General features: G+C 42.4%; 1 protein-coding gene and 1 pseudogene across 1 annotated transcript; one reads left to right on the plus strand and one right to left on the minus strand.

The window, feature by feature from the left end:
* The first annotated feature begins 1153 nt into the window (after positions 1–1153).
* On the plus strand, positions 1154–2470 carry LOC134206549 (uncharacterized; annotated as a pseudogene).
* A 3731-nt stretch (positions 2471–6201) lies between these two features.
* On the minus strand, positions 6202–11475 carry LOC134206550 (uncharacterized). The gene is made up of 4 exons (XM_062682281.1): positions 10581–11475; positions 7471–9620; positions 7234–7405; positions 6202–7172 (listed from the first exon to the last, which is right to left on the minus strand). Exons 1-4 carry the CDS (start codon positions 11473–11475, stop codon positions 6202–6204), a joined length of 4188 nt encoding a protein of 1395 aa, XP_062538265.1.
* Positions 11476–27751: the final 16276 nt, after the last annotated feature.

The raw sequence follows: 27751 nt of genomic DNA on the forward strand, positions 1-27751 counted from the left end.
CGCGGCGTACCAATGGTACGCTTTACCCAGCATTTGCCGTGCCCAGAAGTAATACGAATCATTTTGATATGTAACTAGTTTTGCAAAATTTGTGTCTCCATTAAAAATGATTTGTTTTTTGGTTGACATTGATGTTTTGAAACAGCTTGGGGGTATTTTGTACCATCCCCCTCATTGGACCAAAAATTATGATGTCCTCAAGGAATGTAATTGTCGCTGAAAAATGCAAAAAACAAGCAACAACAAAAAATTGCGATAACTCTTTGTCCTCATCTGCAGAGGATTAAAAACAATGTTCCGTTCCATTTTATTTGCAACAAACATGGAGAGGTAATTGTTGCGAGCTTTTCAAACTGCGATTACTTGCATATTTCAGAAGTAAAACACAAATCATGTCAACAGATGGTTAAGTTTATGTCTTAACATTGATAACTGATACTTATTTAACCAGAAACATCATCGAAAACCGACTATTTATGTAAATGCGAGGCAGGCGATCATTGACCTATTGATCCTGGCGTTTTTTGTTTGCTTTGGAAAATTCTGAGCTTATTTGATCACAAAATAGGAAAGCGTACTCGCTTTAACGTTGAAGTCCCTTGCATGTTTGCATGATTGCATGTTCATATAAGCTAAAATACTAAGTTATTGCAATTATCTAAGTGATTAGTACATCTGAATGTCCCCATGAGTGTTTTCAGGCAAAACTGGAGGAGGTTCTTCTGCTTCATTAGCATTACATCCCTCACTGGGACATTGCCGCCTCGCAGCTGTATGTTCATTAAGCACTTTCACAGTTATTACCCGCTAGGTTTCTTAGCCAAGTCACAATTTTTGCATTCGTTTATCATGAGGCCAACACGACGATACTTGTATGCCCAGGGAAGTAGAGAAAATTTTCAACCCAAAAATTTTCTAGACCAGACCGGGAATCGAACCCACTCACCTTAGCATGGTCTTGCTTTGTAGCTGCGAATCTTATCGCCCCAAGGAAACAATAAGTAGAGATTTTAAAAACTGTTCAGCAGCATAAAAGCATATGGAGACATATGTGCGATGATGCACCTTGTGACTAAACTTTTTATGTAAATTTCATAACATCCGTATGAGTGCAAAGTAAATAAATAATACAGAAAAGTGGTAGACCAATCAGATGAACAATACAAGTTTCCCTCGTGTGGGGGAAACCTCTGGTGGAGGGTCCAGAGAAAAAATTATGGTAATTGAGAGACTAGAGGATGGTGAAAATCTTCATGGAGTGTCGCCAGTGCTAGTGGACAAAACTATTCAGGGCTACTGTGGAACAGTGGCATCAGTAAAAAAGACTAAAGATGGCAAAATTTTTGTCACAGTAAAAAATGAAAGTCAAGCCAAAAACTTGACTAAAATTGAAAAAATTGCCGAGGGAATAACAGTGAAAGTGTACGAGCACAGATCGTTAAACTCGTGCAAAGTAGTAATTTTCTGTCGCGATTTGAAAAATGATACGGACGCTACAATTCTTGAGACCGTTACCCAACAAGGGATTATAGAAGTGAAGCAAATGACCAAAGGCCCGATCGACAATAAATCTCCCACCGGAATTTTTGTGCTTGTTGTTAAAGGAACCGTCCCACCGAAAGAAGTGAAAATTGGCTACCTAGTGTTACAAACGCGGCCATGGTATCCAAATCCATTACACTGCTTCAAGTGTCTTAAGTTTGGACATACAAGCAAGGACTGAAAAAGTGACAAAAAGGGTAGTAAGTGTGGTGAAGAATTTCACGAAGAATGTAACAATGCAATGAAATGTGTCAATTGCTTCGGTGAACATGGCGCTTTCTCCAAAGGATGCCCAATCCTGGAGAAAGAAAAAATGATAACGTAAGTGAAAGGAACGTATCATTCTGGGAAGCAAGAAACATAGTCGAAGCTGAGGGTAAAACAACATATTCTAATATGTTGAAATCTTCTATCGATGGTGAAGTAAAAAAGCTTATTGAAGAGAACCAAGCATTAGTATCAAACATCAACGAGTTAAAGGAAGAAAGAAAAACATACGCAGAAAACCTAAAAACTGAGATGAAAAGCAATTCGAATCAAAGTTAAACCAGTACAAAGAAGAATTAAAAAGTTCCGTTCATGGAAACGAAAAAAAGTGAATCAAATGGAAAAAAATTACCAAGAAATGCAGGAAAAGTGTGATCAACTACTGACTGGATACAAGGAAGAAAAACAAAGAAGAAAGTTAGCGGAAAAGGAGATTGAAAAGCTTCAAGAAACCTGCAGTAAACTTGAAAATCTATTAAAGTTGTATGGACACAAATCTGCCCCTAAACATACAAGGAGTCAGGAAAATACCCTACTTTCCCTTCCAAGGAAGAAGAAAGGAGTTAGCAAAATGCAACCATGCGAAGTGGACGACTATGTCAACTCACAAGCAGAACAATCCGATAATTCTACCAACCAAGATGAAGATATGGGGTCCTGAAGTCGAAATCACATCCAATGAGACAATAAACAACACTAAATACTCAATAGTACACCGTAATCACACCAAAAACAACCTCAAACATAGCACAACCTACACATAACCTGACAAATAGTGAAAATTATATGGTCTCTTGGAATGTACGGGGACTACGGAGAAGAAGAACTGAATTAAAATTGCTAATGAATATAACCAACCCCCAAGTGGTATGCCTTCAAGAAACAATGTGTAAAAACGATTATCAATCTTGCATAAGTAAGTATAAAACATACCATCGACCAAGACCAGATGGTGCGAGGTCAGCAGGCGGGGTAATAACAGCAGAAAAAGAAGACATCGATAGTGAATCCATTGATATAAACACAAGCTTAGAAGCAGTTGCTGTAAAAGTAGGCGCACCGATCAATGCGAATATACTGAATATATATCTACCTCCCGGAAAACGGATTCAAAAGAATGAGATCTTGGATCTGCTGTCTCAGATCTCTAAGCCTTTCATATTGGTAGGAGACCTCAATGCACATCATCCACTTTGGGGATCCAGCGAAATCAGTCAGCGAGGCAAAATCATAGAGTCAGTTATTGACGAAGAAAACCTCGTACTTCTCAACAATGGTGAAAATACTTATGTAAACAGCAATACAGGAATGGGATCATGCATCGACATCTGCTGTTGCTCAGACCAATTAGCAGGCTCTCTAGAGCTAACAGTCTCTAATGACTCCCATGGAAGTGACCACATTCCACTAATCTTATCAATGCCATACATGTTATAGGAAAAAGAATGCCTACCAAAGTGGAAAATCGAAGAAGCCGACTGGGAGAAATACAGAAACACTATCGAAATCTCCTACAGCAGCGGTTCTCAACCTTTTTCTTGCGAGGTACCCCTTCGCGCTTTTACATCAATTGAGGTACCCCCTATTTTTTTGCTGTAAATGAAAATAAGTATAACTCATGAAATATATGAAAAATGGTACTGAAAATTAACGGGATATATGTCTCTCCATGAAGTTGGCTGAAATTTCCATTACATCGAGCTCTTGAAGAAAAGGTTACGGTTCTCTTGAAAAACGGCTTTCGAATCACTTAAAGTTAAACTTCTCAACATCTTGAAAGGATGCTTCTGAGCCTCTTGAACGTTGACTTTGAAGGGAGACTTCCGAGCATCTCGAAGAAAGGTTTCTGGGCTTCTTGTATGGAGGTTTCTGGGCCTCTCTAATGGAGGCTTCTGGGCCTCTGAAAGGACGCTTCCGGGCATTCTTGTAAGGAGGCTTCCGGGCATCTTGTACGGAGGCTTCCAGGCCATTTGTAACGAGGCTTCCGGGCTTCTTGAAAGGAGGCTTCCGGGCCTCTTGAAAGGAAGCTTCCGGCATCTGGAAAGGAGGCTTCCGGGCTCTTTAAAGGAGGCTTCCGTGCTTCTTGTGAGGAGATTTCCAGGCCTTTTGTAAGGAGGCTTACGGGCTTCTTGAAAGCAGGCTTCCGGGCTTCTTGAAAGCAGTCTTCCGGGCCTCTTGAAAGGAGGCTTCCGGTCCTCTTGATGGGAAGCTTCTAGGCCTCTTGAAAGGAGGCTTCCGGGCCTCTTGAAAAGAGGTTTCCGGGCCTCTTGAAAGGCGGCTTCCGGGCCTCTCTAAAGGTGGCTTCCGGGCCTGTCTAAAGGTGGCTTCTGAACCACTTGAAAAGAGGTTTCCGAGCTTATTGAAAGTAGGCTTCCTAGCCTCTCGAGAGAAAGTTTCCGAACTTCTTAAAGGGAGGCTTCCGAGGGTTTTGAAAGAAGGCTTCCGGGCTTCTTAAAAGAGGGTTTCAGGCCTCTGAACCTCTAGAAAGTAGGTTTTCGAACCTTTTGAAAGGAGTCCTTAAAAAACCGTAGAAGGATACTTCAAATCCCCTTGTAACGAAGCAAGTGAGCTTTTCGAAATAAAACTTCATGTTTCTCAAATTGAGGCTTCCGAACGTGTAGGCTCTAAATTTTAGTTGAGAAGCATATTCTTAACATGTCATTCAACATTCTGATTCGATCAGGTAGATTGCACAGAAGATTTTTAAAATTTGTTCATTCGTCATTTTGTCCTTTTGATCTTTTATCTCACAGTCCTTCATCCACTGTGGTTGTGAAGAGAAGAATTCAATAGTATTCAAGTTACTGATCGCCATGCATATTATGTACAAAATTTTGAAAAAAAAAGAAATATACATACATCAAAACCCTATCAATAAGTTTTGATTGAAATTAATTAAAATCCGCCATTATGCATTTTTGTCCGAGGTACCACCTGGGCCCGGCAAAGGTACCCCCAGGGGAACCGCTGTCCTACAGAGATGACGTAACCTAGCAGATAGAATTGATAATAAGACAGATAATAAAAGCAGCCGAACAATCAATTCCAAAAACGAAAGGGATTGTCAGGGAAAAACAGGTACCCTGGTGGAATAATGAAGTAGCTTCTGCAGTGAAAGCGAGAAGAAAGGCCCTCCGAAATTTGCAAAGAAGTAATAGAGTATCCCCAAATCCCAATCATACACAAGACTTCCGGGAATCAAATATCAAAGCACAAGAGATTATCATGAAGGCAAAAAAGAAATCATGGGACGACTTTATTCAAAAATTTAACGTGCATACACCAGCAAAAAAGTTGTGGAACAACTACAGCAAAATTCAAGGAAAGTATAAATCCTCACATATCAGAGAAATCAAATTAAACAACCAACGAGCAACTAACAACCAGAGCATCGTTGATAGCCTGGCCAAACACTTTGGACAAATATCCAGTGACAAACACGCATTTCGGACATTTAAAAACACCATCGAAAAATCTCCGCCAACAATTAACCAGGATGACAGAGCTGAATATAATACGGTATTTTCCAAAAATTAGTTGGAAGAAGTGATGGAAGGACTGAAAGGATCCTCCCCTGGTCCAGACGGAATCCATGATTACTAACTCCCAATTTACTAACCTCCCAATAGAATACAAAAATCTTCTGAAAACCTATAACGAACTATGGGAAAGTTCAATTTATCCAGAAATCTAGACTAAATCAATAGTAGTTCCCATATAAAAGGGAAAATGAGAAAGGAACTGTCCAGGGAACTACAGGCCAATCTATTTGAATAGCTGCCTCGGAAAGATTTTTGAGAGAATGATCAATAATCGGTGTCGGGGCCGATCCGATGTCAAACGATGAACGAAATTTCTTCTCTGCTCTCTCGCGACAAAACAAACACGTCCTGACACGTCAGGAAAAAAATGGTGTCGCTCAAGCAGGAAGCCGTCGGGGTGGGTGAATGTTCTTCTCGGGAACTTGTGGAAGGCGAATTAACTCTCTTGCCCTGAAAAGGGCGGTTTGGGTTCCACAAGTCCGTTGAAGCAACAACTCGATGGCCGGCGGACTGTAAAAACCGGCTTGACTGGATCGCTCCTCCTCGGGTGGACTGCTGCTTAGATGGACTCGGCTGGAAGGATGTCTAAAGGAAAGACTAGCCACTTTTCTTCTTCTTCTGTTTTTATTCTGTTTACACCTTGAATTACAAATTAACAATGACAAAACACTCGTGGCGTGCGCCACTTTTATAATTAGATTTGTTGCGTTGGCACCGACACGGTTGGCACCTAAGCTCCGCCTCGTCGTCGTCGTCGTCATCATGATGCTCGGCTCGAACAAAAGGGCGTTGCTTGCATCGCCGGCAGACTGGGGAATAATACTGATGGATGCTTCGCAACAAGTGGGTTTCAGCGCGGACATTCTCCCCCGGGCTGAGAAGTATTCTCTGAAAGTTGCTCAGAAGGTTGAACATTGTCCTGGATGGGCAGCACGGCAATTCTCGTTGCTGGTCGTTTGTAGACAGTGCCGCCTACCTCAACATCGACTGTACGAACCAATTCATCGGACCCCGGATAGGTTCGAACAATCCGTCCTAACTTCCAGCTCATTGGTGGCAAATTTTGGTCTTCAAGCAGCACAATCATTCCTTGCCTTAAATTCAGCTTCCTTATTTGATTCTTAGTTCTTTGTTGCAAGGTTTGCAGGTAATCATTTTTCCACTTTTTCCAAAAGTTTTCCCGCAGTCGTTGCAAAAACTGCCATCGGCCAAGACGGTTAGCAGAAACATCTTGATAACTTGGCTCAATTATGGCAGTAAGTGGGCGTCCGACCAAAAAATGGCCGGGGGTGAGTACCTCAGGATCATCGGCGTCGGGTGAAGTAGCATAAAGCGGTCGGGAATTCAAAATAGCCTCTACCTGTGTCAATACTGTCACGTATTCTTCGAAAGCCAATTGAGTGTCCTTCAAAGTGCGTTTCAAGTGATATTTGGCACTTTTAACGGCCGCCTCCCAGAGGCCGCCGAAGTTAGGTGCCTCAGGTGGAATAAAGAACCAAGCGATTTCCTTTGGCAGACAAAACCCCTCGATTTCAGCGATGGCAGGTTGAGACCGAAACAACTTATAAAGCTCATTTAACTCCGTTTCTCCACCTCTGAAGTTTAAGCCATTATCCGAATGCAATTCTCGAGGCAGTCCCCTTCTGCTAGTGAATCTTTGCAGTGCAGCAATAAAAGCCTCTGTGGTCATGTCCGACACTAGCTCCAAGTGCACGGCTCGCGTCACCATGCACACAAAAACCGCTATGTACGCCTTTTCAACAATTGGTTTCCTTCGACCTTGTTTCACAAACACGGGGCCAGCATAATCCACACCAGTCACTTCAAAAGGATGAGCAGGAGTCACACGACAAGACGGCAGATTCCCCATAAGTTGACTTGCCTTCGTTGGTCTGACATGAAAGCATGTTACGCAACTTCTTGTGATTTTTCTTACTGCAGATCTTCCTTCCATTAGCCAAAAACGTCCACGAATTATCACTAGCAAACTTGACGGTCCAATGTGCAGATTCTCCAAATGGTATGTCCTTATCAAAAGATCGACAATAGGGTGCCTTGGTAAAATGTACGGGTGCTTAGTCTTAGTCAATATTGGCGAATTGGTTAATCTTCCACCTACTCTCAGTAGACCGTTCACGTAAACGGGGTTCAACGAAGCAATTTTCTTACACGGCTCGTTGTTCTCGATGCGGTTTATTTCGTCTCCTAAAACATCGTGTTGCACTACCTTAATGATAACTTCCATCGATCGTTGTAGCTCAGGAACCGTTAGATGGCACCTCAAGTTGCGAAGACTCGGATCCTTTATCTTGCAGTTTGAAACGAAACGCTGTACAAAAGCGATTACTCTTTGCAGTTTGCGGAAAGAGCTAAACTTAGCGAAAACGGGAAGATTGTCAACATTGTACGCAATAGCCGAAACAACAGCTGTCGATTTCAGTTCAGGCAAATCTTCGTCTGGGAGCTGATCTGGCGTTTCCGTTTCATAGCCAGCTGACCGTAGAAAATAAGGACCATTCCACCACATTTCGTTGGATATCAAGACCTTTGGTAACGCTCCTCTGGATACAATATCCGCGGGGTTCTCCTTGGTGGGAACATACTTCCAGGTATAGCCTTTGGTTTCGTTAATAATGTCAGCAACTCGGTTTCTCACAAATACCTGAAGAGAATTCAACGGCTTACGAAGCCAAGCGAGAACGATCTGGCTATCAGACCAAAGCACAATGTCGGAGATTTGTACGTTCATCGAATTAACTACCTTCACAACTAATCGTGATAGCAGCCGAGCAGCCAACAGTTCCTTCCTCGGAATACTCAACTCTGCTAGTGGAGCAACCTTTGATTTACTACACAGCAATCTCATCTCAGCGCTGCCGTCGGCAAAAATATTTCTCACATACAAAACCGCACCATATGCGGAAATCGAAGCATCCGAGAATCCATGAATCTCCATAGCAACGGTATTGGGCAGCATAACACGTCTAGGTATCTTCAGGTCACACAGTTGTGGCAGAGCATCGCGAAATTTCAGCCAGGAAAGCAGCAACTCATCTTCAAGAATTTCGTCCCAAGAAAGACCAGCTGTCCATAACTTCTGCATCAGGATCTTCGCTACCACAATAACGGGAGAAATTAAACCCAATGGATCGAACAGCCTTCCGATCTCCGAGAATATTTTCCGCTTGGTATATGTATCTGACAGATCAGAGGAAATCTTCGTAACGAACATGAACTCATCGTTTTGCGGACTCCAGGTGAGTCCAAGGGTTTTAATCACTTCGCTTGCGTGGTCTAAACGTACTAATTTCTCTCGTTTTTCCTCAGGAATGCGACTCATCAACTCGGGGCAATTTGAGCTCCACTTGTGGATAGGAAAACCACCAAGTTCGAGTAATTGTTGTAGCTGATTTTGCGCTACAACAGCTTCTTCAACATCTTTCGCCCCAGAAAGGATATCATCAACGTAGCAGTCATCGGTGATAATTCTAGACGCAAGAGGAAACTGGTGGCCTTCATCGTTACACAGCTGAAGTAAGCATCTAGTGGCCAGGAAAGGTGCTGCTGCTGTTCCATACGTTACAGTTAGGAGCTCCAAGACACGTAAAGGATGTGAGGATTCCAACCGCCAAAAAATTCGCTGGAACCGAGTATGGTCTGGAGCGACTAAAACCTGCCGATACATTTTTGCTATATCTGCAGTGAAGACTATGGCATGCTTGCGAAACCGTAGAAGAATAGTAAACAAATCACTTTGGACTACGCCTCCGACTTGCAGCACCTCATTTAGTGACTTATCCGATGGAGTAGACTTTGCTGATGCATCAAAGACTACCCTCAGCTTCGTTGTCGAGCTGGTAGGCCTAATCACCGCATGATGGGGCAAATAGTAACATCCGTGCGAACTCCTATCATTGGATTCATCGATCTCCTTGCAATGACCCAATGCCTCGTACTCAGTAATGAACTCAGAATATAGTTGTTTCAAAGTTGCGTCTTTTTTCAATCGTCTCTCGAGCATCAGAAACCTACGAAGAGCAGCAGAACGATTATCCGCCAGCAGTGCTGTGTCTTCTCGGAAAGGAAGTGAAACCATGTACCGTCCGGTTGACGTCCGCTGATGTGTGGAGCGAAAATGCTTCTCGCATGCATCTGGTTCCGTTTTATCTTCCGTAGACTGCGAAAGGTCCTCAACTTCCCAGAATTGGCGCATAATTTCGCTTATAGCCGCAGGATGAGCAAGAACCGGTTGAGCAGCATTGTTGTTGACTTCTCCGGAGAAAACCCAACCCAGATGGGTGTCATGTAATTCGGGAAAACCATCGCCTAGGTGAATCTGACCAGATTTCAACAGATTGAAAAACTTTGAGGCACCTATTAGCATGTCGACTTTATCAGGCACGTGGAAGGTAGGGTCTGCTAATTGAACGCCAGCAGGAATCGGCCAAGAAGAAACGTCAATTTTAATGGATGGGATGATACCGGTTACCTTCGGAACTACAAGGCATTCCAAGTCAATAGTAAAATCGGAACATCTGGACTGAACCGTAACACGCAGTTTCTCCTTCGCATATACTCTTGCTCCACCTATCCCGGTGATCGGTACGTTTGTCGGCTCGCGGGAAATCATCAAACGATTGGCGATAAGCTCTGACACGAAACAAACTTGTGAGCCACTATCTAGCATTGCTCGGCATGGAATCAACTGACCATCAGCACTTTCAAGGTTCACAATAGCAGTCAACAGCATCACGGTCTTCGCGGTTTGCGAATGATTACAGGAACAAGATGAATTGGAACTCGTTGACGGAAGAATGTTGGGCACTGGACAAGATTCGGCGACGACATTAGAAGAATTCTTCGCAAGGTGTTTCGGTCTCAGGGTTTTTGTAGGTAGCTCTTCATGGAGGAGGGAATGGTGGCGTTTATGACATTTCGAACAATTTCGCTTGGAGGAACAATCCTTGGCACAATGGCCAGGTCGGAGACAGTTGAAGCAAATTCGCAACTGTTTCACTTTGGTTATGCGTTCGGGAACAGACATTTTGACAAAAGAGGGACACTCAAAATGACGGTGGCTCTCATCACAAACCTTGCAATGAATATCGGAATTGGAGGACGTGACAGTATGAACTTTTTGATTCACAGGTTTGAAATGTTTGAACTGAGGCTCTTTCGGCACCGTAGGGTGGCGAGAATTTTGGAAGCGTTCAAGAATTTGGCACTCACCTTTTAGAAACAGCATCGTATCCTCGTACTTAGGTAACTCACCATGTTTCTGCTTCCGCTCCCACAGCTGCAACGTGTGATCGTCCAAACGAGAGGTCAGCAACTTCGTGATAATGATCCCGGAAAGCTTGTCCACTATCAGGCCTTGGTACTCGAGTGCTGCTACATGTCGCTCGCAGGATTTCGTCAGCTCCAACAGGTCCTTGTAATTGCCTTTCGTCATCGGTTTAAGCTGGATTAGTCCATCGATGTGATTGTCGACTATAACTCGCTGGTTTTCGAACTGGTCCCTCAATTGCTTCCAAACTTGAGTAAAGTTGTTGTCTTGAATCATCTTGGCATTGATGAGACCAGCTGCGTCACTCACCAAAGCTTTGTCAAGGTAATGAAGCTTGACGGCATCGGAATCTCCGCTTTTCACTACCAAGTCCTCGAACATGGCCTTGAACTTGGGCCAGTTCTCCATACGGCCATCGAAGGAAGGTATTGGCACTTTGAGAGACTGATGTTGCATAATAACTTGAGCACTTCCATTTGCGCTAACCGTCGGTGTTGGTTTGGCAAAATACTCTTTCAAGCGCTCCAGGCTATCTAGCGCTTCCGTATGCAAAACATCAAACTCGTCAAGCTTGTAGTCTTGCTCCTCAATTTGTGCCATCGGAATCACGGCAATCACTTCACGGTGGGCTTCGACATACTCGGTGTAATGACGCTCCAACTTTTGACCGTACACTTTCAGGAGCGTTGCACTGATAAGCGATGGATCATCTTCAGCCTTTTCAAGGCCATTGGCTATCTTTGTCACTTTCCCTTTAATTTGTCCACGCTGATGGATCAGCAACTGCAGCTGCTCTGGATCCATGGCGGACTTTTTCGGTGTGCGATCAACCGGCATCACTATTTTTCACTATCACACAAACTTTGAATGTTTCTAACTTCGAATTGCTTTACACTTGCACTAATTGGCACTTGCTAGTTTCCCTTTAGCCTCCTCTCCAAGCTCGCGTCGGTGTTCAATCCGGTTCGATTGAACCAATATCGGGGCCGATCCGATGTCAAACGATGAACGAAATTTCTTCTCTGCTCTCTCGCGACAAAACAAACACGTCCTGACACGTCAGGAAAAAAATGGTGTCGCTCAAGCAGGAAGCCGTCGGGGTGGGTGAATGTTCTTCTCGGGAACTTGTGGAAGGCGAATTAACTCTCTTGCCCTGAAAAGGGCGGTTTGGGTTCCACAAGTCCGTTGAAGCAACAACTCGATGGCCGGCGGACTGTAAAACCGGCTTGACTGGATCGCTCCTCCTCGGGTGGACTGCTGCTTAGATGGACTCGGCTGGAAGGATGTCTAAAGGAAAGACTAGCCACTTTTCTTCTTCTGTTTTTATTCTGTTTACACCTTGAATTACAAATTAACAATGACAAAACACTCGTGGCGTGCGCCACTTTTATAATTAGATTTGTTGCGTTGGCACCGACACGGTTGGCACCTAAGCTCCGCCTCGTCGTCGTCGTCGTCATCATGATGCTCGGCTCGAACAAAAGGGCGTTGCTTGCATCGCCGGCAGACTGGGGAATAATACTGATGGATGCTTCGCAACAAGTGGGTTTCAGCGCGGACAATCGGCTTATGCACATAATTGAAGAACGTAAGCTTATCAATGAACACCAGTTTGCATTCCGAAAAGGAAAATCCACCTATCTAGCTCTATTTGACACCACAGTTAGAGAAGCTATGCATAAAAAACTTCTTACACAGGCGATCTTCTTGGACATCAGAAAGGCATACGATACAACCTGGCGTAGGCTGATATTGAACAGGATCAGCGAATGGAAAATTGGTGGAAACCTTACCAAATACAATTAAAAAATGCTGGAAAAAAGAACTTTCAGAGTTAAAGCACACGGTACGCTCTCCAAGAAACTGAAATGGAGAACGGTATACCTATGCCAAGGATCAGTTATAAGCGTCACTCTATTCCTGATTGCAATTGACACCATATGCTTGGGCCTTCCATCAGGCGTCAAAGCTCTTCTTTTCGCTGATGATGTGGTGCTCATTTCCACTGATACCAACCAAAAGAATCTTTTCAAAAAACTCCAATCAGCGCTGGGTTGAAACATGGGAACAACGCACCGGTTTCAAAATATCAACAGAAAAATGCGCAACAGTAGTGTTCAAGAATTCCAGATCTAGAAAGCAAAAGAGCCAAAGACTAAAAATAAACTGCGAACCTATTCTAGAAAAATCTAGTCACAAATGCCTTGGAGTAACGCTAGATCAACATCTCACCTATAAGACGCATATAGAAGAGTTGAAAGCAACATGTATCCAAAGAATCCAGTTTCTTAAATTCATTGCTTCCAGATCTTGGGGTGGAGATCGTCAAACACTCATCAAAATTTACAAAGCAACTATACTTGAAAAAATGCTATATGCAGCACCGGTAACTTCATCAATCAGCGACGCAATAATTGGAGGACTCGAAAGTGTGCACAACAAAGGACTACGAATCATCACTGGTGCGTTCCATACTAGTCCGATAGTGAGCATACGGGCTGAAACAGGTATCCCCAGCATAAGATTCCTTTTGAACCAGAGACTGGCGATATTTGCAACAAAGGAAAACAACAATAATCGATGCCCCTCTAACGAAGAAACAGAAGAAGTAAGCAGCAATAGTTCAGGAGAATTATGGAACCAGACTTTAACAATTGAACCGAATACAATAAGATCCAGGAGCAGCAAAATCATTGAAGACATTGAAGCCAACATCCCGGCAACTAGACCTCTCTACACTCCGACCAGTGCACCATGGCAAAGAAAAAAGATAGTAGTGGATAATGGCATCCTGAGCGCTAGCAGAAATGGGAAGAACAATATCGAGCTGAGGAAATTACTCACGCAACGACTCCACACTAAATATAGGTTCCACTCAGCAATTTACACCGATGGATCAAAAACTGACTCCAGAACGGGTTTTAGTGTTATCGTAGACGGAAACATAATACGTAAAAGAACTCATAATCAAATAAGCATTTACAGTGCCGAAAGCATGGCAATAATAGAAGCCCTGCGCTGGATATCTAACCAAGAAAGAGTAGGCTCCTACATAATATGCACTGATTCTTTGAGTGTGATCAACAGCCTAGAGAAAAAAAAGATAAAATCCATTCTCAAGGATAAAATCATCAACTTGTATAACGACTTAATATCAAATGGAACATTCATCACTTTCTGCTGAATCCCAAGTCACATAGGCATTCCCGGAAACGAAAAAGCTGATAAGGAAGCCAAGCAGGCCCGTCACGCACGAAGTAGTGGATCAGAAAGAAATAAAAACGATCATCAAATTCAATATGATCAAAAAATGGCAAAATGGAATGGGAATCTATCCGAGACAACAAACTAAGGGAATGCAAAAACACAATCATTCCATGCAGAGAGGTATTCACAGGAAATCGCAGAGACGACATCGTACTTACTAGGTTACGAATAGGCCACACACATCTAACTCACGCATATATTTTGGATAAAACAGACCCACAAAAATGCTCAAAATGCAACCAAGTTCTAACTATCAAACATATAATAGTCAATTGCCCACGATACGATGCCGAACGTAGAAAAATTGGACTTCAACCGAACATTAGAGAGACATTGGCCGATGACAGTGACCAAGCAAAGAAAGTGCTAAACTTCTTCAAAGAAATTGCGCTGATTGATTCTATATGACTCGAAGGATAACAACAGTAATATGTAGTCACGGACAACGAGAACTAGGAGGTCAACACATATCTCACCATGGGCGGAAATTATCAAGTAGCATGAAAACTCTCCAAAATCACCTTAAGATCTAGAAAAACGAAAATTCAACCACCGGAAGAAACCAACGAATATTCAAAACAAGTGCAATTAAATTACAAAGTGATCTATAATATATAACAATTAACAAATTCTGTATGTGCCAGAAATCACCCAGACTCGTTCAATCTGCAGTCCAAATTAGTTTGAGGCAGATGTTCTACGTACTAAAAATCACTCCGGAGTTCAAATCAATTGGTCTACACGGTCAACTACGCCTGATATCCGATTTAAATTAAACCAGCATCTCTATGTAAGTCTCTAGAACCCTTGTGTATTATGTGCAGCCCAAATTAGTTTAATGCAGATGTTCTAGGTTCTCCAAATTGTTCTAGATCTAAGATCAATTGGTTTAAAAGGTCATCTACGCCTGATGTCTAACCCAGCTAGTCCATACAAGTCCATACAGGGGCCCCATCGAGCTCACCCTCTTCCGGCAACGCTGCCTCGAGATGCTGCGCGTATGCAGTGGCGACATCAGGTTGCTTCAGTCGCTCTAGGTCGTACCGCGGCGGTCGTCGGTACCGAACATTGTTGATGACGGATAGTTTTGGGCGCAGTTTAACCATCACCAGATAGTGATCAGAGTCGATGTTAGCGCCACGATATGTCCTGACGTCGATAATGTCGGAGAAGTGCCGTCCATCAATCAGAACGTGGTCGATTTGTGATTCTGTCTGCAGTGGTGATCTCCAGGTGTACCGATACGGGAGGCTGTGTTGGAAGTAGGTGCTGCGAATGGCCATATTCTTGGAGGCGGCGAAATCAATTAGTCGTAGGCCGTTTTCGTTCGTCAGCCGGTGAGCGCTGAACATTGGACATGTATGGACATGTTTGGTTGATTTCGATTGGATACCAGGCGTAATTGACCTTGTAGACCAATAAATCTGAATTCCACAAGAATTTAAAGAACCTAGAACATCACATTAATTTGAAGTGCAAGGGCAAGGGCTTGTATGGTCATGCTGGGTTGATTTTGGTTCGATTCCAGGCGGATTTGACGTGTTAGACTAATTATTCTGAACTTCGGAACAATTTGGAGATCCTAGTACATCTGCATCAAACCAATATAATACACAAGGGTTTGAGGGACATGTATGGACAAGCTGGGTTGATTCTTGTCATGAAGTTTTTTTTTTTTTTGAATATGTAAATTTTATTTATATGGAATTTGATTAATTAAAAATGTCTACATTCTAAATGACAACATCCGTACTCCAGCTGAATTTGCTATAAAAATGAGACGAGTTTGTACAATCCCATTCAATTCCACCACTTAATTGTACCTTGACAGATACGCATTTCGACCTCAACAGTAAGGTCGTCTTCAGTGTCTCGTACTTGACTCGACTAGATAAGACAACCGTGAAGGAGTTGTGAAAAATGCTTAGAAGATGCCCGGGAACCTGCAGTTTGAAATCACGATTCTAATGATTTGTTGATCGCAGTATTCGAAATGTTAACCAAAAACATGTACTTCCCAACAAACAATTAAGTTCTCTTATACAAGTTCCATTCAAATGCTCGCACACTTTTTTTATCTATTTAATAAAACGTATGTGATGAAATTTACATAAAAAGTTTAGTCACAAGATGAATCATCGAAAATGTACAATGAACAGTTTTCAAAAATACTACGTATCGTTTACCCTGGGGGGAAGGGTTCTTTGGCCGAAACCTATTCGGCCGAATGCCATAAGGCCGAAAATGTCATTTGGCCGAAAATGTCATTTGGCCGAAAGTGTCATTTGGCCAAAAGGGTCGTTTGGCCGAAAGGGCCTTTTGGTCGAAAAAGTTATTTGGCCGAAAGGGTCATTTGGCCGAAAGAATAATTTGGCCGAAAGGGTCATTTGGTCGAAAGGGTCGTCTGGCCAAAGGACCATTTGTCCGAATAAGACATTTGACCGAATAGGATATTTGACCGAATAAGAAATTTGGCCGAATAGGTCATTTGGCCGAATAGGACATTTGACCAAATAGGTCATTTGAAATGTGAGAAATAATGAGTGAGAAGAGAGACGTCTGTGTAAAGGTGAGATCCCGAAATGCCAAACGCAATGAAATCAGATCTCTGTACGAAAACGAATTCAGAACTCCTAAGAAGAAGCAAAAATATGTTTGAACTTCAGTACCGATGCATGGCAAAAATCAATATTATCCCACTTATTATTGAAGCCGAAACTAATTGATATAAGCTTGGTATAAGCCATTTATTGAATGGTGTAAGTAGCGGTACCTCAATCTGAAGAGGCCTCACATTAAGTTTGGGAAATGTTTGAAAACACTTCATTTCTTCTCAATAGAAATGGAGCAGAAAAGCATGTACTAAACAAGTGACACAAATTCAATTAAATGGACAGTGGTTCATGCTAAAAAAAAACTAATATGGGCATGCAAGTGACTTCAATGCCGTAAAAGCGAGAAACCCTTCCCTACTTTGTGAGCCAATAATTTCGGGATTTTTCCAATCAAACAACAAACGCCGGCAACCAGTCGATTTTAGAGGTCAAATACTGCAAATGCAACACATGAGCATCGCGAATACAAATTTTTTATGATTTTATCGCCCAGCGTTACGTTATGAGCGTCTTATCGGGACTTGTACAATAAATGAGATTTACATTTTCTTAGTTTTTACTAGTACAAAATATTATTCTGAATCATTAGATATTTATTTTGTTTTCAAATTGAAAAATAAATACGTGTCTACTGATGATACAGAATCGTTTGGTGTGGTAGGACTAAATTAAAGAATGTGTTTTTTCTGCTATCTTGAATGCCTACTTTACAATTTTATTCAACGGCCCAGCCGAATTTTTTTAAATTTTTGAATTTTGGTTGTACCACTACAAATTTAGAATTCCACAATTCTGTTTCATATCGTTAAAAGCTAGTTTTTGTTGGCGAAATTTCTGCAATTTAAGAGAAACGAAACGACATCATTAATTCAGATTTCCTCAAGCTCAAATTCCACTCAATTTCGTTTTGAATGATCTGAAACGAAATATTTCGAAATACCGCATATACCTAAATTATCCACGTTTCAATTGTCGACGTTTCGCTATCCGAAAACAGATTCAAGTACGAGAAGCAAATTGCACAAGTCACTAAATGCAAATAGTGAATAAGAAATTGTTGGAGCTTCGAGAAGCAAGAAAAATATTTTCATCGCGTTCTGATTCTCGACGCACGGGATCAGATAAGGTTTTCTCGATTCGAAAAAGAGCTTATCGAGTAGCAAGAATACATTTCTCCAGCTTCAAAATGCATGTCTGAGGCTGTTTAGCGCAGTTTGAATCCATGAGTTGCGAATAGGGGAAGGGTATGCATGAAATCAGCTTTCTGGTACTTATGGACAGTGTGTGGAGGCGCGTGGTACACCGTAGGTTAGTGGATTTTTAGAGAATCTTTTTGAGTGAGATGCTGCTAACTTATCCAATATATGGAATAAAAATTCTATTTCTTAAGTTTATACAGAAGAAAAAAGTAATGGAAAATAAATTTTACCCTAGTTATCTAAAAGGGACTACTTATCTGCGTTGTTGTTGAACAAAAGTATTCACATAATGTTGTTTCCTGATGCTGTAGCGATGCAGTCGTTTATGGGTATTAAATGACTTCTAGCGGTGTGGGAAATAAAGAACGAGTTGAAACGCGAAACGCACGCGGCAGGAGGCTAAACTTTCTTCGTACCTCTCGGTGTAATAAAGGTAATTTGCGTAATCGTGTTATAACCCGTGATATGCTTAACCCTTTGCTAACTGACAACGATGGGAATGAGGTGCAGAATCGGTACCTTCCCTTGAAGCGAACCGAATGGAACGGCACGCGGAATAAAATATAAAGGCTTACAGCGGGACGGGCAGAGTCGAGATGAGAGCCTGAAAGGTCGTTGTGAATGAGCGATGGTAATAAAAAACTGAACCTGGCTCATTATAGTTTCGCTCCCCCATGGGGATTTGCAACTTTACACAGGACTTGCGCGATTGATGTTTCGCCAGGAGGCCCAGAACAGTTGGAAGAAAGCGAAGACACATAAACCTCGGGAAAGTACTACAAGAGTGTTCTGCATAATCTTATCATGAAGTTTTCAGGCTTCGTTTGGATGGATTTTAAAATATGTTCAGTTTGTTCATTTCATAGGAAGTTGGTGGCAAAGGGATACTTTGGCATTCAGTTTTTCTTTCGTTTTGCCTCTCTTGTAAATATAACTTGATGATTGCTGTGATGTGATGCGAGTGATTTATGATCGTTCCAAAAAGGATTGAGTCATACAGCAATTTATTCCGAACTATGATTTTTGTAATAAGCTCTTAAATACCAATATTACAATATCACTGATTGGCAAATTTAGGATTCGAATTCTGCTGTATGCTACTTCAAATGCTGTCTAATCTGCTGTATGTTACTTCAAATCTTGGTTTCTAAAGAAAGTGATAAGGAATATAAAAGTGAAGTTAAAATCTGTTGAAGTAGCAATTTAGGGGGATAGAATAAATTCAAACTGATTTGCTTCCCATGTCCTCCTAACAATGAATGGGCAATGCAAAGGCCTCTGTTGGTTTTTAGAAATTTAACCCGTCTCATTTGGTATCCCATCGTACTTCTCATTTAAAAATCATGTCCATACACGGACCTGTGTCTGGGTTGTCCCACGAAAAAGGCAATATTTCCACTAGTTTACCACGGGTTATTGCGTCTGTAGCATATTTATTCGACATGCACGATGCTCATCTGCTGAGTCAGGGTTCAAGCTCATAACTACATAGTTTGTAGAACAACCGTCACAGAAGATCAAATGGATGTTTGTAAAGAGTCGGCGAAGCTTACGTTACTAAATAATAAAACACCTACTGAATATCTTAAAATAAACCGTACGTACATCGCGAATTTCTCTTCTCAGAACTGTGAGTTCGGCAAAACACGCAAGAAATATACAACATACATATTCATAAAAAGAAGGATTCACTATGTCATCCCCAAGTGAGTCGCCTTACTGGCCCTTCTTCTTTCATTGAACGTAGCCAAGTGTCTAAGTGACGTTTGTCTCCATGTCACTTGGTGTGTGGGTAGGAACCGTTTGCTTCATAAAACCGGAAGACTCGGCCTCGCACGGCGTGTTTGTATATTTTAATGACACGGTCCCATTTTCAAGCGAATGATGTTGCACATTCTGTACGACCCACACCTACAGAATCAGTTTCGAGCCACGCTTGTACCCAAACGCCCAAAAAGTTCCGAACGCTTCCAATAGTAAGTTCCCTTCGCCACGAGAGCATGAGCTTGAAGAAAAACGATAAAGTTTTTCCCATTTATGACCGTGTGTCGCATCTGGAACAGCCAGGAGCTTGGGTTTCGGTATGTTTATCCATACATATGTGATATACCGCAGCGCTGGAATGGTTGAAATTTTGTCATTGGCGTTGGAGGGGTTGAGCGCAAAAAGTGACAAACCCTCGTTTCTTCTGCTCGTTAAAACTGGACAACATACACTTGTGATTCATACTCTGTGTTGGTCTTCGTCAGGTATACTAAGCACCGTCGTCAGCTGTCGCTCTAATTCCGGCATGATTTGCAACGGAGTTTCCGGCGACGACAGTTAAATCGTAGTCATATACGTACGGTATGGATGGAGGGCGTAGGGCGACTCTGTGAGCATGATTTGCAATAAGCCTCTGTCGAAGCAGATACTAAATACAAAATGTAAGGAAAAATAATATTGCAAATAACAACATATACAGAGAAAAAAAACATCCATACATATTACGCAGGAATACCTACACGAATTTTTTAAGACTTGATTAACTTGTTTTTTTTATTCTAGGTTAAGTTCAACTCTAAGATGAAAGGAAACTGTAGAAATCTTCTTTACGAGCCAACCTAGGGTCCCGCCAGATGCAAAGGAAACAACGTATTAAATGGAAGGGTAGGCAAAAGGGCCCAACCTAGCGTGGCAACCAAGGGCCTCGCTATTAATTTTAACTTAACCAAGACACTTCAAAGTGATTATAAAATGAGTCCTGTGATGAATTTCAAAATTCACCACTTGATTTTCTATTCCAACTCCCAAAAGCGCAAATCTGAAGTAATAATTTTCGCACAGTTTTGAAATTGAAGTTGATTGTTCAGCATAAGTAAGTCAAATGATCTACCGTTCTGTGCCCTTATTCCAATCAGTGCCTATTCCGTCCACGCAAGACAAAATAATAAATAATGAAAAATATTTGAATAAAAATAACAGAACCATATTTTTGTACTTTTCTATGCTTATGTACCGTGGGGCATCGAAATCCGTACACTTAAGCACCTTAGTATATGCAAAAGTCATTAGAAAATTGGAATCGAATGTAAATAAAACGTTTGTCATTGACACAGGCGCATGAAGGCTTCTACTTTTGAAGTGTTTCACATTTACTCAATAAAAACTAAGAGAAACATGATAAAATAATTAATTAAATCAACTACTCCTGACTCGAAATTCGTCCACCGTGGACGGATTTCGAATCAAAGGATCAAAATCCGTACAGCTATTTCTTAACTAAATATTTAAATTGAAACAGTCTGATTGACTAAACTACTACTATAAATAGTTCGATATGCACCTTAAGAAGTGCTTCCTTCGATTTGTATTCCGCTTATCCTATGTAATGATTTGCAATTAGCAATTAGACACAGTTACTTTTGGTGCAATTATGCTCTACCCGAAAACAAAATGGCGGCACAAACTCCGCGTTTGGTGGGTGGAGATTTGTTTTTGATTTTTGTGGTCTTAATTTCAAAGCCTTCTTTCCAATTCTATGCCCTAAAAGCTTACTGTCAAGTATCTGAACAGGATAAGATTAATTAATCCTACATTAATTACCTTTAACCTCCTTTAATTTATTGATATCTCATGAGGTGGACGGATTTCGGTGCTGTACGGATTTCGGTCCCGCACGGTATGCATGAAATGAAAAGCACTCGTCCCTTTCCTACTTTTTATTTCTATCTTAGTTCTTTCTGTGTTTCGCGTTCTACCAAAACGATTCCTACTGTTATAACCTCCCACACAATCCCACAACCTCCCGTGGCATGAGAGATCGTAGAGTTCGGTGCATCTTTCTTAAGTAGGTGTCCAACTAACCATCCTTCCCCTTCCCCAGCATTCGCAAGGACGTGGCCAGGACAGATCTCGACTATTGGAGAGGACATTACTTCCATCTAAGAGATAGTGATTAGTCCCAAAATCAATATCTGTGGTAACGAATGAAAGTGATGCTACTCTCATACAATAGTCTTGGCTTGTACCATCTACGAATTTGTGCGAAATGCTCAATGCTAATGCTAATGCTAAATGAAATGAAACGAAAGCGATAAATAGTGAAAATTTCAACAATATTTGTTGGCCGTCACTACAGGCGCTATTTTGATTGTTTTCATTAACTCACTTGCTAAAAACGTCTGTCATAATATTCAAGCATTTTTTGGAGAAAATTTGCCCTGAATTTGAAACAAAGCAGCAGAACAAGATATAACAGGTAACATTGTAGTGTATTACCTAATCGTTGTCTATATTTCACCGATATAAAATGCTGAAAAGTGAAAAATATCTTGACTGGAATAAGGGTACATCTATATCAACTCGTTCCTTATTCCGTAAGGGTATGCGATAACACACTTTTTCCTAACGAAACGAAACGAAACGAAATTTAAAATGTCTATGTTGATTCGAAACGAAACGAAACAAAATATAGATTTACTTTCGAGTCTTCGAAACGATACGAAATCAAGGTCCATTTAATTCGAAATTTTTCGAATCGAAACGAAATTTTATTATTTTTCCGCGGAATTTTTATTAAATTGGTTTTATATTATGTACGGAGTTTCGATTTCACTTTTCAAAGACAATTAACTGTTTTGCGTTAAATAAAGTTATAATAAGAGAAGAGTAGTGGCACGGCAAATGCTGGGTAAAGCGTACCATTGTACTTCGCGTATCTAAAGGAATAAAATAGACCCCATCTCGCGGTCCTTAGCCTCTTACCCAGCAACTCCTATCCCTACCTCCCCGCGGTGTCGGCCGGGATACGAGCAACCTTAGGGAAGATCGGGTAACCAACCCCGGTGGGAACTATGGTCGTATGCTGACAGAGAAGGGGGGGTTTGCTCCTCTCCGGATGTGCAAATCTTATTGAGCGTCTGTTCTCCATGTCAGGATCGGCTCACAACAGCGTCTGTTCTCCATGTTAGGGGCGGCTGATCATCGTCCGAGTGCCAGCGAGGGACTCTAAGTGAAACTGTGCACCATGGTCCACCGGAAATAAGGAGGAATGGTCCTCCGGAAATTTAGGGGGTTTGGTGTCAGGCCCTGCAAGCCAGCCTTTAAAAAATCATAAGCAACGAACAATCAACAAGAGAGTACGGACCTGAACCATCGGCGAAGACCACTGCGACGAAAAGGGACTAGCGGTTGGAAACTCGGTTCGTGGAACTGCAAATCTCTCAACATCATCGGGAGCACACGCATACTCGCCGATGTGCTCAAGGACCGTGGATTCGGCATCGTAGCGCTGCAGGAGGTTTGTTGGAAGGGATCAATGGTGCGAACGTTTAGAGGTAATCATACCATCTACCAGAGCTGCGGCAACACACACGAGCTGGGAACAGCTTCCATAGTGATGGGCGATATGCAAAGGCGCGTGATCGGGTGGTAGCCGATCAATGAAAGAATGTGCAGGTTGAGGATCAAAGGCCGGTTCTTCAACTTCAGCATAATCAACGTCCATAGCCCACACTCCGGAAGCACTGATGATGATAAGAACGCATTCTACGCGCAGCTGGAACGTGAGTACGACAGCTGCCCAAGCCACGACGTCAAAATCATCATAGGAGATTTGAACGCTCAGGTTGGCCAAGAGGAGGACTATTGGAAAGTTCAGCGCTCACCGGCTGACGAACGAAAACGGCCTACGACTAATTGATTTCGCCGCCTCCAAGAATATGGCCATTCGCAGCACCTACTTCCAACACAGCCTCCCGTATCGGTACACCTGGAGATCACCACTGCAGACAGAATCACAAATCGACCACGTTCTGATTGATGGACGGCACTTCTCCGACATTATCGACGTCAGGACATATCGTGGCGCTAACATCGACTCTGACCACTATCTGGTGATGGTTAAACTGCGCCCAAAACTATCCGTCATCAACAATGTTCGCAACCTGATGTCGCCACTGCATACGCGCAGCATCTCGAGGCAGCGTTGCCGGAAGAGGGTGAGCTCGATGGGCCCCCTATTGAGGACTGCTGGAATACAGTCAAAGCAGCCATTAACGACGCAGCGGAGAACAACGTCGGGTATATGAAGAGTGCAGACAGATTTTGGAGGAGAAGGACGCAGCGCGGGCGGTCGCGCTGCAGCAAGGTACCCGGCAGAACGTGGAACGTTATAGACGGAAGCGGAGACAGCAGACCCGTCTTTTTCAGGAGAAGAAACGCCGCCTGGAAGAAGCGGAGTGCGAGGAGATGGAACAGCTGTGCCGTTCTCAAGATACACGCAAGTTCTATCAGAAGCTCAACGCATCTCGCAAAGGCTTCGTGCCGCGAGCCGAAATGTGCCGGGATAAGGATGGGAGCATCTTGACGGACGAACGTGTGGTGATCGAAAGGTGGAAGCAGCACTACGAGGAACATCTGAATGGCGCTGAGAGTACAGGCAGTGAAAGTCAAGGCAGCGGATGAGATGACTACGTCAGTTCAGCGGACGATGGAAGCCAACCAGCCCCCACCTTGAGGGAAGTTAAGGATGCCATTCAACAGCTAAAGACCAATAAAGCAGCTGGTAAGGATGGTATCGGAGCTGAGCTCATCAAAATGGGACCGGAAAAGCTGGCCACTTGCCTGCACAAACTGATAGTCAGAATCTGGGAAACCGAACAGCTACCGGAGGAGTGGAAGGAAGGGGTTATATGCCCCATCTACAAGAAAGGCGACAAACTGGAGTGTGAGAACCTTCGAGCGATCACCATCCTTAATGCCGCCTACAAAGTGATATCCCAGATCATCTTCCGTCGTCTGTCACCATTAGTGAACGAGTTCGTGGGAAGTTATCAAGCCGGCTCCGTTGACGGCCGCTCGACAACGGACCAGATCTTTACTGTACGGCAAATCCTTCAAAAATGCCGTGAATACCAGGTTACAACGCACCATCTGTTCGTTGATTTCAAGGCGGCATACGACAGTATAGACCGCGTAGAGCTATGGAAAATTATGAACGAGAACAGCTTCCCTGGGAAGCTTTCCAGACTGATCAAAGCAACGGTGGATGGTGTGCAAAACTGTGTGAAGATTTCGGGCGAACACTCCAGTTCGTTCGAATCACGCCGGGGGCTAAGACAAGGTGATGGACTTTCGTGCCTGTTGTTCAACATTGCGCTAGAAGGTGTTATGCGGAGAGCCGGGTGTAACAGCCGGGGTACGATTTTCAACAGATCCAGTCAATTTATTTGCTTCGCGGATGACATGGACATTGTCGGCCGAACATTTGCAAAGGTGGCAGAACTGTACACCCGCCTGAAACGTGAAGCAACAAAAGTTGGGCTGGTGGTGAATGCGTCAAAGACAAAGTACATGCTTGTGGGCGGAACCGAGCGCGACAGGGCCCGCCTGGGAAGCAGTGTTACGATAGACGGGGATACCTTCGAGGTGGTCGAGGAATTCGTCTACCTCGGATCCTTGCTAACGGCTGACAACAACGTTAGTCGTGAAATACGAAGGCGCATAATCTGTTGGAAGTCGGGCCTACTACGGGCTCCAGAAGAAACTGCGGTCGAAAAAGATTCGCCACCGCACCAAATGTGTCATGTACAAGACGCTTATAAGACCGGTTGTCCTCTACGGACATGAAACATGGACAATGCTCGAGGAGGACTTGCAAGCACTCGTAGTATTCTAGAGACGGGTGCTTAGGACCATTTTTGGCGGTGTGCAAGAAGACGGTGTGTGGCGGCGAAGAATGCACCATGAGCTCGCCCAACTCTACGGCGAACCCAGTATCCAGAAGGTTGCTAAAGCCGGAAGGGTACGATGGGCAGGACATGTTGGAAGAATGCCGAACAGCAACCCTGCAAAGATGGTGTTTGCTTCCGACCCGGCAGGTACGAGACGACGTGGAGCGCAGCGAGCGAGATGGGCAGACCAGGTGCAGAACGACTTGGCGAGCGTGGGGCGTATTCGAGGATGGAGAGATGCGGCCTCGAACCGTGCATTGCTGGCGTCAAATTGTTGATTCAGTGTTATCTGTTTAGATGTTCACTAAATAAATGAATGAAATGAAGAGAAGGGTAGTCTGGCAATTGGCAATTGGCAATAAGGCAATACCCCAGCATTTGTGCCGCTTTCAAAGTAATACATCGTGGAGCGTGTGCTCCCGAATCTGATCAATCAGTTCAGCTTTATATTAGTTAGTATATAAACATATAGAAATTGTTTGATTTTTCATTTCTAATTTCGTTAAAAACCTAATTTCACCTGAATTTTCTTTAATTTTTTGTGATTTTTTTAAAGGGTTAACTCATAGTTTCAATGACGCTAAAGGTCATAATCGAGTAAACTTTCACCCTCTATCGTTTAATACTTGTTCGGGCCCTAGCGAACGGCTTTCAGTCTGACGATTTTCAATTATCTTTCGATTATCTACTCCCTCATACTTTGAGTAGAAATGACCGATAAAGCCGATAAACAAATCATTCACCACAATCACGGTTGTAAAATCTGTTTCAATTATGAAGATATTTCTAACAAAATACTGAAGACGCTTCATAGAAGAAAACTAAATACCTATTCGTCGACTCAGAACGGGGTTGTGTAGTAAGCATCTCAAATAGCTATGCGAGCAAAGGCGTAGGTTTGCCAAACCAGAGATGGCGAGCTCGATTCTCGGTCTGGTCAAAGATGTTTTCGGGCTGGAAACTTTCTCGACACCCTGGACATAATGTATCCATTGTCTTGCCACACAAAATACATACTTATGCAATGGTGGTCATAGAAAAGTTTTCAAATAATAACTGAGGAAGTGCTAATAGAATACTAAGTTGAAAGGCAGATCAAGTTCCAGTTGGAATGTAGAACCATTGAAAAAGAAGAAGTAAGCGTTAATAGAACAAAATGTACAACATAAAGTTATGAAAATAGTACTATGATTTAATTCAGCGGCGCAGCCAAAATTTTTGCTAATATAAAGTATGGTTTAAGTTAAAATTTGTTTCGAAATTCCGCGGAATTCCGTTAAATTTCGTGAGAAGCTGGTTTTTTCAAGCGAAATTTTTGTAATTTTACGAAACGAAACGAAATGAAGAAATCGGATTTCACCATGCTCAAATTCCGCGAAATTTCGCGGAATTTCGTTTCGAACCATCTGAAACGAAATTTTTCGAAATACCGCATATGCTTATTATTCCGTTTTATGGGTCTGGAGGATGGATTACGAAAATTCCATTCGTGAGAATATAATCTACGAGTAGGAAAAGGTACATCGTACATTAAGAAGAACTTTAGAAATTCTATCCTGCAAGCAGTCAGACCGAAAAGAACTCCGCTTACAACTCTACGCAAAATGGTAATGGAAACGGTTTTTCAACTCATGCCGAGAAACGCAGTTTTTTTTTCAGTTGATGGTGAATGATGAATTGTCAAGTGGTTGCTGGACAATGTTGAAAAAAGAGCTTCCGAAGAACACGGACAGCTTCAAACAGCACAATCAATTTTGTTGTGGCGTTCTTGTTTTAAAAGCTTTATCCGCATTTCTAGGCGAGTTTCGAGTCCACTACAAAACACTGCCATCTCTGAGCTACAAATAAAATTATGTTTTACCGAAATCCGTGAATATACTTTGTAGAAGGGTTTTCCGGTGTTTTAAAGAATACTGAACAAATATTCAATTTGAACGAAACAGTGATACGAACAATTCCAAACAGAGATATTGTTTTGGAAGATTCAGGTCAAAATTAAAGGCCTAGTATCCAGGTTCAAGTCAAAATTACGTTGAAGATAAAGCGGGGAACTCCGATAGTGAATCGTATATGTCCTTATCTGTGGTACCTAATGCTACTGAGCAGGAGGCATTAATGCTCATGTTGAACTTGAATGTAAAGTGAAACAAACAAAAAAAACAACCAACTAAGGAAATATCATTCACTGTATTTTAAATTTAGAAGAAAACAATATTTTAAGTTTTTAATTTGCAATAATAATGAATGAAAAGATGAATTTGTGAGAAAAAATATATCTGATATTATTGTCTCCAAGAAAGCAAATGTTTTCGGGTGA

Source organism: Armigeres subalbatus, chromosome 1 (assembly GCF_024139115.2).
Source record: "Armigeres subalbatus isolate Guangzhou_Male chromosome 1, GZ_Asu_2, whole genome shotgun sequence".
Lineage (NCBI taxonomy): Eukaryota > Metazoa > Arthropoda > Insecta > Diptera > Culicidae > Armigeres > Armigeres subalbatus.

What these genes read in the sequence shown, in the direction of transcription:
- LOC134206550 (XM_062682281.1), bottom strand. Translation starts at nt 11,475, where the DNA reads ATGCCGGTTGATCGCACACCGAAAAAGTCCGCCATGGATCCAGAGCAG. An exon ending in TACGATGCTGTTTCTAAAAG is followed by an intron (nt 9,621 to 10,580) that starts GTGAGTGCCAAA and finishes TCTCCGGAGAAG; the next exon opens with TCAACAACAATGCTGCTCAA. An exon ending in ACGTGAACGGTCTACTGAGA is followed by an intron (nt 7,406 to 7,470) that starts GTAGGTGGAAGA and finishes CATTTTACCAAG; the next exon opens with GCACCCTATTGTCGATCTTT.